At 38.1% G+C, this 14044-nt stretch overlaps 2 protein-coding genes across 2 annotated transcripts; one reads left to right on the plus strand and one right to left on the minus strand.

Annotated features, from left to right (window-relative positions):
• LOC113711038 (cyclin-D5-1-like) lies at positions 1–2613 on the plus strand. Its single transcript, XM_027234173.2, has 5 exons — positions 1–759; positions 883–969; positions 1136–1427; positions 1519–1652; positions 1748–2613. Exons 1-5 carry the CDS (start codon positions 478–480, stop codon positions 1967–1969), a joined length of 1017 nt encoding a protein of 338 aa, XP_027089974.1. The 5' UTR covers positions 1–477; the 3' UTR covers positions 1970–2613.
• A 2160-nt stretch (positions 2614–4773) lies between these two features.
• On the minus strand, positions 4774–11045 carry LOC113711037 (calcium-transporting ATPase 1). Its single transcript, XM_027234171.2, has 7 exons — positions 10440–11045; positions 9696–9750; positions 7638–9568; positions 7103–7261; positions 6273–6444; positions 5859–6157; positions 4774–5345 (listed from the first exon to the last, which is right to left on the minus strand). The coding sequence occupies exons 1-7, from the start codon at positions 10614–10616 to the stop codon at positions 5097–5099; spliced, it is 3042 nt and encodes a 1013-aa protein (XP_027089972.1). The 5' UTR covers positions 10617–11045; the 3' UTR covers positions 4774–5096.
• Between the last annotated feature and the right edge of the window lie 2999 nt (positions 11046–14044).

Raw genomic sequence — 14044 nt, forward strand, 5'->3', positions numbered from 1 at the left:
GTCAAAGCCCAGTTGTCGCCCTCTACATCTTCAATTTGACCCAATTTTTTTTTCTTTTTTTTTATAAAAAAATAGTAATAATAACAATAATAATCCCCACCCTCCTCCACCTCCTCCTCAGCACCACCTCCACCTCCACTTCCACCACTCCATCTCTTGCTTACTTCTTTGCTACCGACATTCATGCCCCATTTTACGTTTCCCTGAATTTAGCTTTTTGCTAGATTTTCCATATTTTTATTTCTGTTGAAACCGTTTGTTAATCTTTAGCAAATAACTCACGTATATTAACCCCCAAAAAAGAAGAAAAAACTATCACATCCTAATCGGCATCAAAACTGCATCCTAACCTCATCTCGATAGCAACCACACTAGTATATACCTACTGCATAGGTCTTGGTACCCTTTCGAGCATTCTTTCCGATTTCCGTTGACGCTTTCACACAACACTCACAACTGAAAGAAAGGCAAATACACATGCAAAATTCTCAGGATGCATTTTCATCTCCTTCAAGTCTACTATGCCGAGAAGAAAGTGAGAATGTCTTAAATGATGGTGGTGGTACAATTGGTGATTACATATCAAATGCGGGGAAAGAAGAAGAAGAAGAAGATGATGATGATGATGCTGAGTACGTAGAGATGTTGCTCCGAGAAGAGATTAGCGGCAATGGACCTGTACTTCAAGAACAAGAATGCGCATACATTAGTAATTGGATTAAAGAAGCTCGTTTGGATGCCATCCAATATATTCTGAGTGTCAGTCTTTCGAGTCTCAATCTTGATGGATTATTAGTCTTTCAAGTCTCAATCTTGATGGATTATGCATTAATTGTATTAATTGTGATGGATGAGTCTAACCTTCTACAATCTTTAACGCAGACCAATGCATCATTTGGATTTAAAATCCAAACAGCTTTCTTGGCAGTCACATATCTTGACAAATTTCTTTCAAGAAGGCTTATTGAGGTATCATTTCATCTCAAATTCTGATTCTGTTAGAACCCCATGTACTCCAGTGGTTTTAGAGACACTGTCTCGCTGTCTCCCTTCCCCTTTCCGGGCACAACTTCCTTGTTCTTCTCTATTGATCTTTCATTTATGGGTTTTCATCGTCTTTGCTCGTTCTATACAGGGCGAGAAATATTGGGCAATACGTCTGCTAGCAATTGCTTGTTTGTCATTGGCCGCAAAAATGGAAGAATGCAGAGTACCCCTATTATCAGAATTTCCAGGGGAGGATTACAATTTTGAAGGCAAAGTGATAAGGAGAATGGAGATTTTAATATTAGATACATTGGAGTGGAGAATGGCAATAGCTACTCCTTACACCTTCACCCCTTATTTCGTATCAAAACTTTGCAAGAACAACCAATTGAGAGACGCGGTTTCCAGAGTAATTGAGATCATCCCTGTTGCAATAAGAAGTAAGTTTATCTTCTATTTTTGAGTTTTGTTCCAAGTCCAAATCTTTTGGTTTCAATTAATTGCTGACATTAGTTTTGCTTCATATGGCAGATGCCAATCTAATCCATGATAGACCGTCTACAATAGCAGCAGCAGCAACATTGTGGATGTTGGACCAAAGATTATCAAGAGAGTCTTTGGAGCTTAAGATCAACGCCTTATCCTCCAGTGGTTTTCTAAAAATTGTCAGACTCCTCCCTAGTTTATACTAGTTTATTTAGAATTCCTCTGAGTTTGATGGTTGGCGTTTGTGTCCTAATTACTATTCTTTTTTTGGCAGGAAGATATAATATCGTTTTATAATCAAATGAAGGAACTAGACACGTCCAGCAGCATAAGATCTCCTCCATTAACACCAATTCAGTTGCGAAGAACGTCGAATGATGTTTTGGAGAACTCTTCCATTGCTAGCTCTGGCCTTAGTGCTAAAAGAAAGAGCCTTACTTTCACTGATGAGGGTGATCAAAACGTTAAAATGCCTGATAGTAAACGACAAGGCTAGAGAAATCTTTTAAACGTGGTTTGGCGGGGAAAAGAAAGCAAAGTTTGCTCGCGTTACGCCTATGGACATCTATATGAATTGCAATTTAATTGGTGAGGTTGATGGTGATTTGTTGTTCTTCCGTTACATCACAGTATATGATATGAATGTGATTAGATGTCTCACGAACTACTGCAAAATAAAGGAGAACATATGAGAGGAAAAGAAAAAAAAAAAACGAAACAAAAAAGCATACTTTGGTGCAGCATGAAAAAAGCTTATTTGAAGTCAAGGTTCACAGCTCATAAGTTTGAAAGAGGAGGAGTGCTTCAAGAATCAAGATCACTTTTAAGAGTCATTCTTGATATGGACACTTGTACCTATTGATTTGGTTGTTGTTTTTCTTTATCTTTTTGGTTATTGTTGGATATGTATCTCCGGCAAGCCTAACTTTTTAAGGGTGTGCTTGGGATGCTTCTTTCTCGAGTCTTTGAAAGGCTGAAAGCCAAAAAGACTTGGGAGAAAGAAGGGCAATCGAGTGGGGTTAGAATGGCTGTTTATCGTGTGATTAGATGCATCTAAATGTTGCATGTTGGCCATCAGAACTCAAAAGAAGCTTTTGTAAAGTGATGGATTTTATTGGATTGGTTTGAATGTTTGTAGCATGACGCTTTCGAAACGGGTCCTGCTGTTTTTTTTTCGATAGGCTCTATGGGGTTTTGCCGAGTGGTGAAGCCTGAAGAAAAGCGACACACTTTGTTGTGGAAACGGGTGGAATTTCACTAGAGCAGGTATTTGATCCTGTGTACTTCGTTATCTGTCAATGAAGTAAAGCCAACGTCACATGTTGTTGTTATGGGGCAAAGTTGCTTAGTCGTTTGGGATTTGTTTCTGAAAGAGATCGTCTTCTTTCACCTCACGAATTTCATGCCCCAAGAATGTTGAATGCCAGGGGCTATGAAGCAATTTCAAATCAAATATCAAAGTTGTTTGGTCTTGCATTTCTAAGACAGCCTTTGCGTTAGTTTAACGTCCGTAACTGCAAATTGCCCAGCAAAATTGAGGCTTTCAGTGACATAGGATGCAGTGGGGAATTTGTACCTCTAAACCAAGTGAAACTTCCTCCATGCATGCTGAAACTGTAATGAGCCAAGATGGTGGGGAAAAGAACAAAGGTCCCTTTTTCTCTGGTCTTTTTTCCCTTTATCCTTGCAAAAAGTGCTTCGAGAACGAGTCCAGTCCATGCAAATCAACGCCCGTATATGAATCTCTGAGGAGGATGCTTCTGAACTGGCCCTTCCGTTCTTCTCTGCTTTTTTCGTTTTTGTTGTTGAGGTGGTCATTGGATTATTCTACAAGACATATATTTAAGCAACCAAATTAGTCCACCACAAATTAGAAATTCTGCATGACTTGTGTTTAAGCAATCAAACTAGCGGCCAGCAGGGTTTGGTTTAGTGATTGAGATTGAGATTCCAGGATTTAGATATATCTTGAGTTCTAATCCCCTTTCCCTTGGCTTCATCTTAAATTTCACTCATCCCCTACCGATTTTTTTTTTTTTTTTGTTTTAAATCAATCGAACTTTGTTGCTTTTAGCATAGCATATAGTCCAATTGAAACTTGGGATGATTTTGTATGGTTGGACCTTCAGATATCCACCATGTGAGAAGCTTTTGGTACACGTCTGGCCTGGTCTCCTCTCAGCAGATAGCTGCCTTCTTTGTTGCCAAGACTAGACCTTAGAGCGGCAGCAACCGGCAGCCTTACCTCATATGGTACAACGCATAATAATTGTGCATATATTTATCCGCCGGACTGGTCCACCTCTTTGTCTTCGAGTGCTAAGACCTATCAGAAATACTTCGCCTGCACAAGAAGTTGTTTGTTTCATATTATACGCACGAAATACTTGATGATATAACAAATCTTGTAGCATGGAAAGCTATACAGAAGATACCACTCTCTTTTACCGGCTTGAGCAGAAGGCCGGTTACCAGTGTTCATCCTTTTGTTGAATTTTGCATGATCAATGGTAATTACCAACCCCTCGTAATTAAGAAAACATAGCCAAGACTCTTTAGTACCTGGAGACCTCGAAGGGAAAGGCCATGAAAACACTTTTGATGTGACTTTTATTGATGTGCTATGTGACATTGACTGAAGGACGCGGTTCTCCATATATAATGAATGGTGCTGGTTGCTACTAACTTATTATTGTCCAGAAGCCAAAAAGAAAAAGATTCCAATCGTATTGCATTCCATCCCTCAACCTCAAGCGTGTCTGGACAATTTTCGCGAGTTTTCTGCAGAAAGTGGCTGAAATCTCCCTCAGGTAATAAACTAGATCTTTCCTCAATCCGTCGAGTTAGATTTGGAGCAAACGCTTGTAGCCTATCATTATAATGGGTTGAGGTCCGCAAAACAGGTCCATTTAAACTGTGATTTTGTGTTTTTTCAGTCAGAAATTTCACTCCGACCAATTTCCAATTCTCTTACTAAACCAAAACAAATAAGCAGGCTAAAGCCGTTCGCCCGGTTTTAAATTTAGAAACAGCATGAAGGAACACGAAGGTAAACCAAAACTATACGTGTCTTCTACATTCTACAATAACACACAAATTTTCAGGGATGGGCACGAAGGTCAAGAATTACTCTAATGAATCACTAAAAAGTGCACAAGCAAGAATGGTATAGACAACAGGACTTAGCTAACACGAAGGAACAGACGAAAAACCACAGGATACTTGAACAGTCATATAGGGCAAATATTCATCTGTAAGAAGGTACTGCTTCCAAAGAATCTGAGAGGGAAAAGGGAAACGTAGTCCTAAACCTTCAAAAATTCATTCAGGAAGAGATTGTTCATTCAAAAATTCATTCATGTTAGTCCTTTTAGCCTTCCCTGGAGTAGTTTATAAATGCAACCCAAAAGAAGCTTATAAGGATGTAGAAATTGTTCCTAAAAGATGAGTAGACCACATATTAAGCAATTTGAAATGTGGCCTTTGATAAAATTTCTGTTCTATTGCTTCTATGTATCAGAAATGTAGTCGGTGCTCCCCTAGTGCAGAAACATAGACATTCTGAAGCACACTCCAAATCCAAGGTTGGGCAAAATTGTCAGTGGAATTCTCTCCATCATGCTTCAATTTGATCCAACAGGGATCATCTTTATAGCAGCGGCTATTGGCATTCCAAGAAATCCCAAGCACACACTTGCAAACCACTGCTGCCAAGTAAGAGGGGAAGTGTTTGCAAAAGTACCAAGAAATTCAACAATTATAATTTGGAAGAGGACCGTGCAGCTGATCACAGCTACAAAAACATAGTTCTTCAGTATGCCTTTGAAGACATTTATGTTCTCCATTTCTCTGGAGCTAATCTCATTGAAAACCTGCAAGAAAAAGTAATGATCGATTTGAATTAATAACACAAGAAGTTTTAAACAGAATCCCACCACAGACTAATCATGATCATCAGGATGTATTCTGCCAAACAATGAGCTATTTTAGTTGCTACCATTAGGTAGATTTATGTGGACAGCAACGCTCATCTTTCTTTAAACCAAAATCAGGAGATAGAGTCAGCAAGAAATAAAAATCAACTTGCACTACCTACCTGCTGGATGACATACCATGCTGCTTTAACAATTATTACTCTCTCTTGTTTTGGGGGAGGGGGGTGGGGGGAGTGATGAGAGTGAGAGCGAGGGAAAAACCTTCTATCAATTCAGTGTTCCTTGAAAAATAGTCATGAACTTGAATTAATGAAAGCTTAGTGGTTTAACCACATTCAATTCCACTATTTGCTAAAATGGTTATCGTTCTAGTCATGCTCCAGAATTCTAAAGCAACAGGGACGAAGTCCCTGCATATCATCCTATACTTGAATAAGCCCTTGAGCATACCTGGCAAAAGACAAATGAGTTGAATATGAGGGTATTCAGAATCAAATCAGAATCAGAGCCATCAAGATGGAAAACTGATTTCCCTGATGTCTGAAGATACCATATGATCACGAACTGATATATTGATTGCCCCAAGATATTCCTCCACATGACATTGCTAATAAAGTTTCCTTTCCTTCCTACGGGAGGTCGCTTCATCAAGTCACCATTTGGAGGCTCTGTGGCTAGAGCAAGTGCTCCTAGTGTATCCATGATCATGTTGACCCATAGAAGCTGGACAGCTGTGAGAGGAGCATTGCCTGATACCATACCACAATGCCACCACACAAAAGTAGAACAAAAAAAAGTTCAACACAAGGATTACATGATCTTCTATAAGAGGAATCTCAGGTGGAGATGGATAAAAACGTCTACCTGTCAAACAGGCTGAAGAAAAGTTGACAATTAGGGCAACCACATTTACAGTCAACTGAAACTGCACAAACTTCTGAATGTTTACGTAAACCGAACGTCCCCATTTGGCAACAGTCACAATTGTGGAGAAATTATCATCGAGAATGATGACATCAGCGCTCTCTTTAGCTACCTGGAATTTTTGAATCAGCACAGTGACGTGTCAAAAAGATTGCCCGCCTAACCTATCTCACAATGCCAAAGGTAGATACAAAAGCAGACTAACTGGAACTGCCACTAGATTGATCGAGGATGATTTATATGTTTCATTTTTGAATAATCACATTTTACTAAGTTAAGGTGGGACAAATTTTAAGTGAATAAATCTAGTTGCAGCAAAAGTGAGGCTGAATATTGCAATAGAAGTTCTTCCCCAACACCCCCCCCCCAAAAAAAGTTATTGCAATAGAAGCTTCAAAAGACAGAACAAGACAATGAACCTTATGTTAAAAAATCAAAATATAAGGCTAGTTGAACTCCAAGAGTAAAATTAATGGGACAGAAAAAATCACGACAAAAGTTCAAGAATGTATTACCTAAGAATAAAATCAAAGTTCTCCACATAATACCCAGGAATAAACTGCTTGACTTTGGATTATTGAGCATTCGATAAACAGAACGTATGCCATATCACTGTCCTTTCTAAAAGAATGTCCATTACTAGTTTACAGAAAATTCTAAATTAGCGCTTGAGATAAATCAGTAATGTAGTTCTAGAAATTGTCTTAAAAAAGAATCGAACAAGCTGCACGTAGCTGCTGGAGAAAAACATTTCAGGCATTAAGCATCACCTCAGTTCCAGATATGCCCATTGCAAGCCCTATATCTGCTTCATGAAGTGCAGGAGCATCATTTGTACCATCTCCAGTCACAGCAACAACATCTTGAAATGTGGTGCGCAAATGTCTCACAAGGGTGTGCTTATCCATTGGTGAAGAACGAGCCATGACCTGTCAATAGACATGAATCTGATATAGTTCCCTAAGGCATTCGGCAGTGCATGAAGCCAATTATAGTTGTCAATGAAAGCAAACAGCTAGTCGCAGATGATGGAGTTTTTCATTATTGCAAGGTAGAGATGGGAGGTTTTCATTACTAATAGGATTTAACACCCCACTAAATTGCCAATTTTAGCCTCGCTAATGGGAGCAACAAAGATTCTAGCACACAACTTCTGCAAATCCAGGTAGACAATTTCTCTTAAAAACTAACCTGATTTCTTACTATTGATCATAATAGTTCTATTGTGGATGCCGAGGGCCATTAACGTGACTACATCAATATTAGGTGACGGAACAAGAGGACTAAATTACAACAAAAAAGCACCTGTAATTTAGGGATGATTTCTTGCAACTCTTCCTCACTCTTCAATCGAAAGTCAGGGCCTTCAATTGCTATGCCCTCGTCAGTCAAAATCCCACACTCTCTAGCAATTGCCTTGGCAGTATTTATGTTGTCGCCTGTGACCATCCGCACAGTAATCCCAGCTGACCTACAAGTTGCAACAGACTCCTTAACACCAGGACGTACAGGATCTTTAATACCTATAATCCCTATACAAGTATAGCCCTCAAAAGGGATTGGGTTTTCAGCCGAAACTTCACTTCCAATTTCCTTGTAAGCAAGGCATAAGGTTCGAAGAGCCTCAGAAGCAAATTGTTCAATTGTATCTTTGAGATGACTAATGGATGCTTCATCTAGGGGAACAATCTCTCCTTCTTTGTTCAGGACCTTGTCACATGCAGCCAATATTATTTCAGATGCACCTTTACAGTGTGCCCTGAAATCTCCTTCCTGAAGCTCCAATACCACGCCCATACGCTTCTTCACAGAGTTAAATGGTTCAACTTTCACAAGTTTAGATGCTTGTCTCTCAGCCTGAAAATTCCCACCAAGTGAAAGACCGAATTCCAAGAGCGCAGTTTCAGTGGGTGTTCCCAATATTTCTATTTTTCCCCCTTCACACTTTACTACATCTCCTCCAGTATTGAAAAAGATAGATTGAAGCAGAATTTGGACAACAGAATCAGGAATTCCAGAGCAGATATTTGAAGGCTCCAGAGAGCTAAAAACTGTACCGCAAATGCAAGTTTTTACAACAGTCATATGGTTAGTAGTTAGCGTACCAGTCTTGTCACTACAAATAGTTGTGGCAGATCCCATAGTCTCACAAGCAGCCAAATGACGAACTAGTGCTTTATCATTCATCATCTTCTTCATGGCAAATGCTAGGCTTAGTGTGACAGCTAAAGGTAAACCCTCAGGAACAGCAACCACAACAATTGTAACTGCAATAGCAAAATATTCAAGCATTTCCACGGCATCATCCCCAGCCCAGCTCCAGCGTGACCCTTCTCTTAATTTGCGGCTTAACAGTCCTTGCACCAGGACAGAAAACGTGATAACAGCAAAAAATAATCCTATTTTTCCAATAACGGTTGCTACTCCATTCAACTTCACTTGCAGTGGTGTCTCATCATCTCCTCCTTCACTGAGGGTGGCCATCAATTTACCCCACTGAGTTCTCATTCCGACAGTAGTAACAAGCATTTTGCAGGATCCATCTTGCACCTTAGTTCCAGAGAGGAGAAAAGGATTTTCAGCAGTAACATTAATTGGTTCACTCTCTCCTGTTAGGCTCGATTCGTCTATCAACAAAGAGTATCCTGAAAGAAACAGTCCATCTGCTGGGACCTGATCACCTATAGATAGGTGAACAATATCACCGGGAAGTAAATCATATATCGAAATCTTCTGCCTGTATCCATTTCTAGTAACATGAACAGTTATCTTTTTCTTTTCCTTATCCAAATCCTTAAATTGTAACGACTGTTTATAATCACTAGTTGCTGTCACGAAAACTACTAGCAGGATACTGGCAACAATTCCAAGTCCATCATGTGCACCCTTTGGCCAGCCCTCTGTAGCTATCCCAACAATCAAAGAGATAAGCGCACATACAGCAAGAATCATAAGTGTTGTATCCTGAAGAGCTTCCCAAACAAAAATCCAGAAACCCTTCTGTGGGATTTCAGTAAATTTATTAATTCCATAAATTTGTTTTCTCCTATCAACTAAATCATCAGAAGTGCTGATCCCATCAGGCACTGATGTACGGAGTTTCCTCACAATACCTTCAACCCCTTCATGAACCTTCAACTTCCTCAAATTACGGCCTTCAACAATGGATCCTAACTCATCAGCGCATACTTGGAACCCTGCCGCTTTGACTTCCTCGGGTATGGTGTAACTGATGCCTGGAGTCATTCATTTTGAAATATTAATCCAAAATGTGAAAGCTGTGGAGTCATTCATTTTGAAATATTAATCCAAAATGTGAAAGCTATCATACCCCAAGTCATCAAGTATAAGCAATCATAGTACCTTGAATGAAACTAAGAGCAGCTTGAGAAACCAGCACTGCAATTCTAAGCTTCTCCTACAATGTTTCAGAATGAAGTTCAGAACACAAAACACAACCGGATATGAGTTCTATATGAAATAATAGAAGCCGACGCCAAATTAGTAGATCATTTTACCGAAAACATTGTTTTAAAATGTTATAAACTACAATAAAACACAATTGTTCCCTGAGCTACTCAATTTGTCAACACAGTTAGCTAAGCTAGCTATTTTCAAATTGTCCTCGGAATATAATTCTTGCTTTTCTAAGATACCACAAAAAACAACAAAAGTTCCTGAAAACCAGAAAAGGGAATGAGGTATAGTCATTTTGCTACATGTAATAACTTTTACAGCTTCAATTTATAGTTCGAAAAAGACCTAATTTAGCTTTTCCTTTTTTCTTTTGAAAAATAATAGAAAAATCGAAACTATAATCTAATAGATAAATACATTATTGAGTATGATTGTGAAGCCGATCTTAAGTGCACGGCAAGATCAATGAATTTCCCCTTGAAGTCTTCCACGCATTTCCATTGATGGAAAAAAAAAAGCAGCTAAGGAAGTTAAAAAAAAAAAAAAAAAAGAGTCAACCGAGAAGGCGAAAATACATCTTCGCTGCAATTTCTCAAACACATAAAAAAGAATCTACTTATTTACTGAAAATAGCAGAGCGAGCCCGTGCTCGAGCTGGAAAACGCGGAAAAAAAAAAAAAAAAAAGCAACCTGATTGGAGCGTTGGATAGCACGAACTTCGCAGCGTTTGGACAGATTAGCCGTGAATCGAAACCTTCGTTTGCGATTTTTGACGAGCCAGCACAACTTCCTCCATCTCTGCAGCGCTTCTTCCGATGAGTTCTTCGCCTTCACTTCTCCGAAGTTCTCCTTCAAGTAGCTCTCCATCTCTAACGTGCTTAATATCTATCTATCTATCTACTTCGCTAGTTCGCTTAAAACCCTACCTTCACTTCATTTTACTGGCAGATCAACAACAAAAGTATAAGTCTGCTAGTAACTGAATTTTCGAATATTAATGGAAGCAGGCAGTTGATCTAAATCTACGAAACTTCCAGATTTTTATTTTATGTAGAAAATGCAACGCTACGCTGAACTTAGGTGGAGGAGGAGGAGGAGGCAGTTGAGAAACGTGGTTTCTGAATATGGATCTCGTTTGCTTGGTTTGGCGTTGGCTTAGCTTAGATTTTAAGTAGTGGAATTTCCTTTTCCAGTTTCTGGTTACTGTAATTGGTACGGACTATGGAACTGTCAGTCAACGTGTCGTGGGATACCACTACCAGAACGGGAAGAGGTAGATATTTAATTGAACAATTAACCATCTACTTGCACACTTGTTTATCACAGCAAATTGTTGCTGTTCATGGGAATATAATCTAACAAACTCGGATAATTACTAGTTAGTCAATAGGTAGAGTTGTTATCAAGTAGAGTTCAGTTCGAATAGCACGCTATTCTAGTAAAAATAATTAAACTCGCGCTTGAATTTGTTGAATTGGAATTTAAATTCGAGTTCGAGATGGATCAAATCAAACTTAATAGGGTTCTTAAGTTCAATTTTTTTTGGTTAAATTTAATAATTGTATAATAAATAATTAAATATAATATTATAAATAAAAGTATTCGATAAGACTCGACGAATACTTAAATTTAATTTTTTTCATCTCGTACTTGACTAGAAAACCTTATCAAATGGCTTAAAGTCAGACTAAAAACTCAATCACTGATGAATTCGAGTCATGTCTATGATCAAGTTATTCGTTGAGTTTTAGTAGAGTAACTTCATTTATTTACACTCTCAATCAATTCTAGTCACTGAACGCTATATTTGCTACTAATATAGTGGGAGCAAGTAGAACCCTATCTTCATGAAAATAATTTGAATTTGTTTATAATCACTAATGGAGGACCTTGGATGTTGTTTTATGTAGACTTCTTTGGTTATCTACGATTAAAAAAAAAAGAAAAAAGAAAACTAAGATAGTCCATAACAAATGAAGCGAAGTTTTAACTTAGTTGGTCAAAATTTTTTAAAAAAATTTGTAATTGATGGCCTAGATAAGTCAATTTGAATTTAGATGAATGAGATTGGTTAGAGGAATAATTTTAAATGTGACAAAATTTGTTATAAGATTATTTTGATTCTTTCTTTTCATGGAATACCAATTTTTATTTTTTTATTTCCAATTTGTGTAAAATAGAACTTATAGAGCAACTAAAAACAGTTCGCAACTTACAGATTAGGTCAATGTGGAAGTGTTTCTATTAAGGCTTTAGCTTGCTTTTGCATTAAAAATTTAAGGTGAATAAAGTTGTGTTTCTATAAATTAAGTCGTGTAAACTTCATCAAAATTTTTAAAAAAAAAAAAAAAAACAGTCGGGTTGGTTAGTAAAATAGTAGTATGCAATTTAGAAACCCTTCAGGGGAAAAAATTGGAGAAAAAGTATTGATAAAGTTTGTCTAACGTCTGCTTCAAAAAAATAAAATAAAATAAAAACAAATTAGATCTCTACTCGAGCACATTTTAAAGAGGTAGTCCAACTACGACATGAAGAATTTATGGGGATTGAATTAACTTCGACACACTCGCATAGATCTGATGATCCAACTGAACCATGGTATAAGACTATACCGCCTTTAGAACAAAGGTTCGAATGCAATGTGCACTTGTACGAATTCGGAGAAGTGATAGAAAACAAGTTTTGAATCTTAACCTCTGCCTCCACAAAGATTCTTTTGCAATGGTCAGCAGCCTAAGGGGCTGAGGGTTCATCCGGCGACTACCAATTAAAAGCTAGGAACAGGCGCACAAAATCCTGGCAGCTGTGGATTGGTCTGGTGGAGGGCCAACCCAAACACATGTCGACACATGATGTTCCATATTTCCGCCGTCTTTGTTTGTCGTTTATGTTTCACGGTCGGCGTTCGGCCGAAGCCCGTAGACTTCCCGGTTGTTGAGCAGTCGTCCAAGCTCTAGTCACTATCGTTGGAGATGAAACGTTTGTCATGCCTGCTTGGACAGAGGATCCGAACTGGCGAAATCAGCAACAAAACGACATTCATGTAATTCTCCATTTGTACTAATCCGCAACAAAACGGCGTTTCTGGGATTGTAAACTGTAGATAGTGGCGGATTAGTTATCTCCACTCCATTACATAATCAGATTATTTTGGATTTTTTCAGGTTTAAATTCAGGGATTCCTGGCATTTCTGTTGTCAAACACCAACGATGGCACTAGGCCCACTTAGTTGGCCTTTGTCATGAGGCATGGATGGCTTCATCTTGTTTTTTTTTTGGAAGCCCAATCTACAATCTAATTTCATGTTTCCAAGCCCACTGCATTAGTTCTCTACAATCAAATTTTGCCCATTATGAAACGTGTGGTTGATGGGCTTCTATAACTGATCAAGAGTGTAAATTGGATTGGGTGGAAAATCTGAAAAAAAAAAAAGGGTGATGGAAGAGAAGAGACTTGGGGAAGAGAATTCTAAATGAGTTAATTAAATTTGATGGATTATTTAATAATACCCATTTAATGAATGGGTATTATTACATAACCTATTTATACTCATATATAAATAAATAAGATACCCATACCCATCTATTTATGGATGAGTATGAATAAATTTAGTTAAATGAATTGGTTTGTCACCTATAAGTATAAGGAAGAAAACCCGAAAATGTAGGGGCAATCTCCAATCACCTCCCTCTGAGCTTATCATACAATTAATGCGCAAGGGGGAAAAAAAGACAGGTTATGCGAAACCTCATACTAAGTCACAAGCCATCGAATTTACCTTAACCCTTTGTCCCTGTCCCTTCAATGTTTTAAAAGGTAAGCATGAATATATTGTACAAATCGCCTTCCTTTCATTTTTTGGCTGTTTCTAAAACTGGAGAAAAAAAAAAAAAAAAGAGTTAGCATGAGTACTATCCAATGTTAAAAGCAATGTTTTGAAATCCAACTCAGATCGCTCGATCGAACCAGTTGAACCAATTGTTAGCTGGATAGTTTTCTGGATTGAGCGAAGGCTGAAATCCTATAGAATAAAAAAAAAAACACTTTATTTTGTAGGAACCAATTGAATCATTTAGTCGAACCAATGAACTGATGAACCGGAATGATTTCCACTAAACCGTTTGATTCTTGATGTCAATTGAAAAAAAAACAAAAAAAACCAGTCCCACTCGTCAGATGCACAAGTTGCAAGCGCCGACTACTCTTTCTATATTTTTCATTTAATCCTTATATTTTATTTTTATATTTCAAAGCAACCCCTAATTCATGCAATATATATTTTTTGTATCATATC

The sequence above is a fragment of the Coffea arabica genome, chromosome 10e (assembly GCF_036785885.1).
Source record: "Coffea arabica cultivar ET-39 chromosome 10e, Coffea Arabica ET-39 HiFi, whole genome shotgun sequence".
Taxonomy (NCBI): Eukaryota; Viridiplantae; Streptophyta; class Magnoliopsida; order Gentianales; family Rubiaceae; genus Coffea; species Coffea arabica.